Source organism: Nematolebias whitei, chromosome 10 (assembly GCF_014905685.2).
Source record: "Nematolebias whitei isolate Nwh7 chromosome 10, NemWhi1, whole genome shotgun sequence".
Classification (NCBI taxonomy): Eukaryota; Metazoa; Chordata; class Actinopteri; order Cyprinodontiformes; family Rivulidae; genus Nematolebias; species Nematolebias whitei.
This window is the reverse complement of record NC_056507.1, coordinates 4,675,172-4,677,428: the sequence shown is the minus strand read 5'-3', so window position 1 is coordinate 4,677,428 and position 2,257 is coordinate 4,675,172. Positions and strand designations below refer to the sequence as shown.

The 2,257-nt window shown below is 46.2% G+C and overlaps 1 protein-coding gene across 1 annotated transcript in view; it reads left to right on the top strand.

Annotated features, from left to right (window-relative positions):
• snx1a (sorting nexin 1a) overlaps positions 1-612 on the top strand; it is a gene marked incomplete in the record, with an annotated part of 8,802 nt that extends 8,190 nt beyond the window's left edge. Inside the window, 1 exon segment of the mRNA XM_037683085.1 lies at positions 158-612. Coding sequence (XP_037539013.1) covers positions 158-208 — 51 coding nt within the window.
• Positions 613-2,257: the final 1,645 nt, after the last annotated feature.

Sequence of the window (2,257 nt, the reverse complement as noted above, 5' to 3'; positions counted from 1 at the left end):
AAACAATGGGGCCATTAGTAAATTGTAATAATTGGAGATGGCTGTAGGTTAAAGTTGCAGCTGAAGAAGAAATTAAACAGTTGAATCGTTAGTTTTCCTTCCTGTGGGTTCTGATGTGTCGTAAGTCTGAAGCTGATCCGGTCCTGTTTGTCTGCAGCTGATGAAGTACTGGGAGGCGTTCCTACCTGAAGCTAAAGCCATCGCCTGATCCTGGACGACAAACACGCTGCCTTCTTCTGATCCACTTTACCTCTTCTGCCTTTAAACCAACAACAATCTGTGCGTTGAAAAGGGAGAGACAATCAAACTGTCTTTTTTTTTTTTATCAACTTAAACTATAAATCTATATTCTATTGTATATTTCCATTTAACCTTCCACAAATATTTTCTTATGAGAGCAGAAGACGGACTTATAAAAAGAATGATTCCTTTTGTTTCCGACGAACTCTCGGCTGCGAGGGTTTCCTCCTTCGGCTGATCCTTCGCAGCCGTTTGTCGTTTAAAGGCTGTTCCTTCAGCTGATGTTTCTGTGGGCCCAGATGAAGGTGGCCAAGATTCTCTCGTTTTGTTTTTGTGTTTAAAAAGGGATTAAAAATGTTTGAGCACTTCCTACAGCTGATTGATGTGCTTCAGTTGCAGCGTTTGTTTTTCCTCACGGAGGTCGAAGGTGGAGCGGAGAGGCGTTGCCTTCAGACTCCAGCTGAACCGGCAAACATCTACTGAAGTGAGTTTCTTCCACCGTTTTCTGGATGAGGAGCTGCTCGGTTGTGTCAGCAGAACGTCTGGCGGACACCCAACATGCTGACGAGTGCAGCGGGAAGATTAGGCAGGTTGGTTCTGGGAACTTGAGGCTGTCGGGACACGTTTGAGGGTTGAAGGATTGTGGGCGACGCCTCTGAAACAACGGGTGAAGGCGCAGCTCGTCTGCTGGTCACGGTGTGGGGGCTGTTCGCCCTGGTGCCAAAGCGTTGCAGGCGTGCGCACGTCGAGCCGCCGCACGTTCTCCGCTCCAGTCGTCCACATCTCTCCCACGTTTCGTTGCTTTTTTTTTTTTTTTTTTTTTCAGAACCGCTGTCGTAACGTCGCTTCAGTTTCCTGCTGAAGTTCTTTTCCTTCGTCAGGAAACGGTTTCAACATCAGAGATGAACTCTCTGTTCACAGAAAAGGAAGCAGAAGTTGGAACGTTTGAACTTTTTTTTTTTTTTACTCCAACTTTAGTGATGTAATGAATCAAACGACTTCTCTGAGTCGGGATCCAGCTCTGATGGACACGTGATGTGAAACAGGAAGTGGAGATAAGAATGTGGATGTTTCCAACGCCAGCTTTAAGGCCCAGTTCCAAACAGGAACTCTAATGGTGCACTAAACGTTCTGTGATTGAAGACGCCCTCTCACTTTATCTTTTGGACTCCGTTCTGACCGTCTAATCATTAAACTGTCCTCCTGCACAGCATGTGACTGTCACATGTCGCCTGCACAGATTTCTTTAAAATAAATCGATGTTTACTCTGACTGGGCTTTTTTTTATTTCTCAATCTGAGCGTTTCGTTTTAAAGCAGCCTCTGAACGGAAGTCTTGATTAAACCCAACATATAAAAATGTTACTCAGGAGGACTCGTCTACAAACATCAAGTCCCGGCTGAACTTTTGTACAGTTGAATGTTCAGGTCGGTTTGCTGCGACTGGTTAATCAGCCTCTTGTTTTGAAACCAGTATCGGTACTGGATGACCTGACCCAGGAGGTCCACAAACCAGTGTTGTTTATCAGTGTTGGACCTCCTCGCTCACCTCATCCAGACCTCGGCTCTGAGAACTCCTGGACCTGAAGCGTCTTTGAGTTTTTGTTCAGACGGCTGCAGCTTCTTCAGGTTGGACGGTGCTGCTCGTGTCCATCTTCAAACCAGAGTCTCAGCTGGATTAAGGTCCAGGTTTGATCTGGACTGGTGATTCTCAGGACAAAAGGACGTGGACATCAGTTTCTAACAGAAGAGGTTTGGCTTCTCGTCCGAGGAGCTTTCTCCGTTCAGAGTGTGGGGTTCAAGTTATAAACCTGAGGTCAGCTAGATGCACATGCTGATCGATCCTCACAGTAGAGGATCGTTAAGGTCTTTGTTGGTCTGAGACCCAGAGGAGCCACTGGTCACATGGACGATGGGACTGAAACTGGTATTAAGTTTCTGAGACCTCCGTTTCTCTGTTTTACATCAACGCCTTCGTTCTCCAGTTTATCCAGCATTTCTCTGACCAGTTCTTCTCT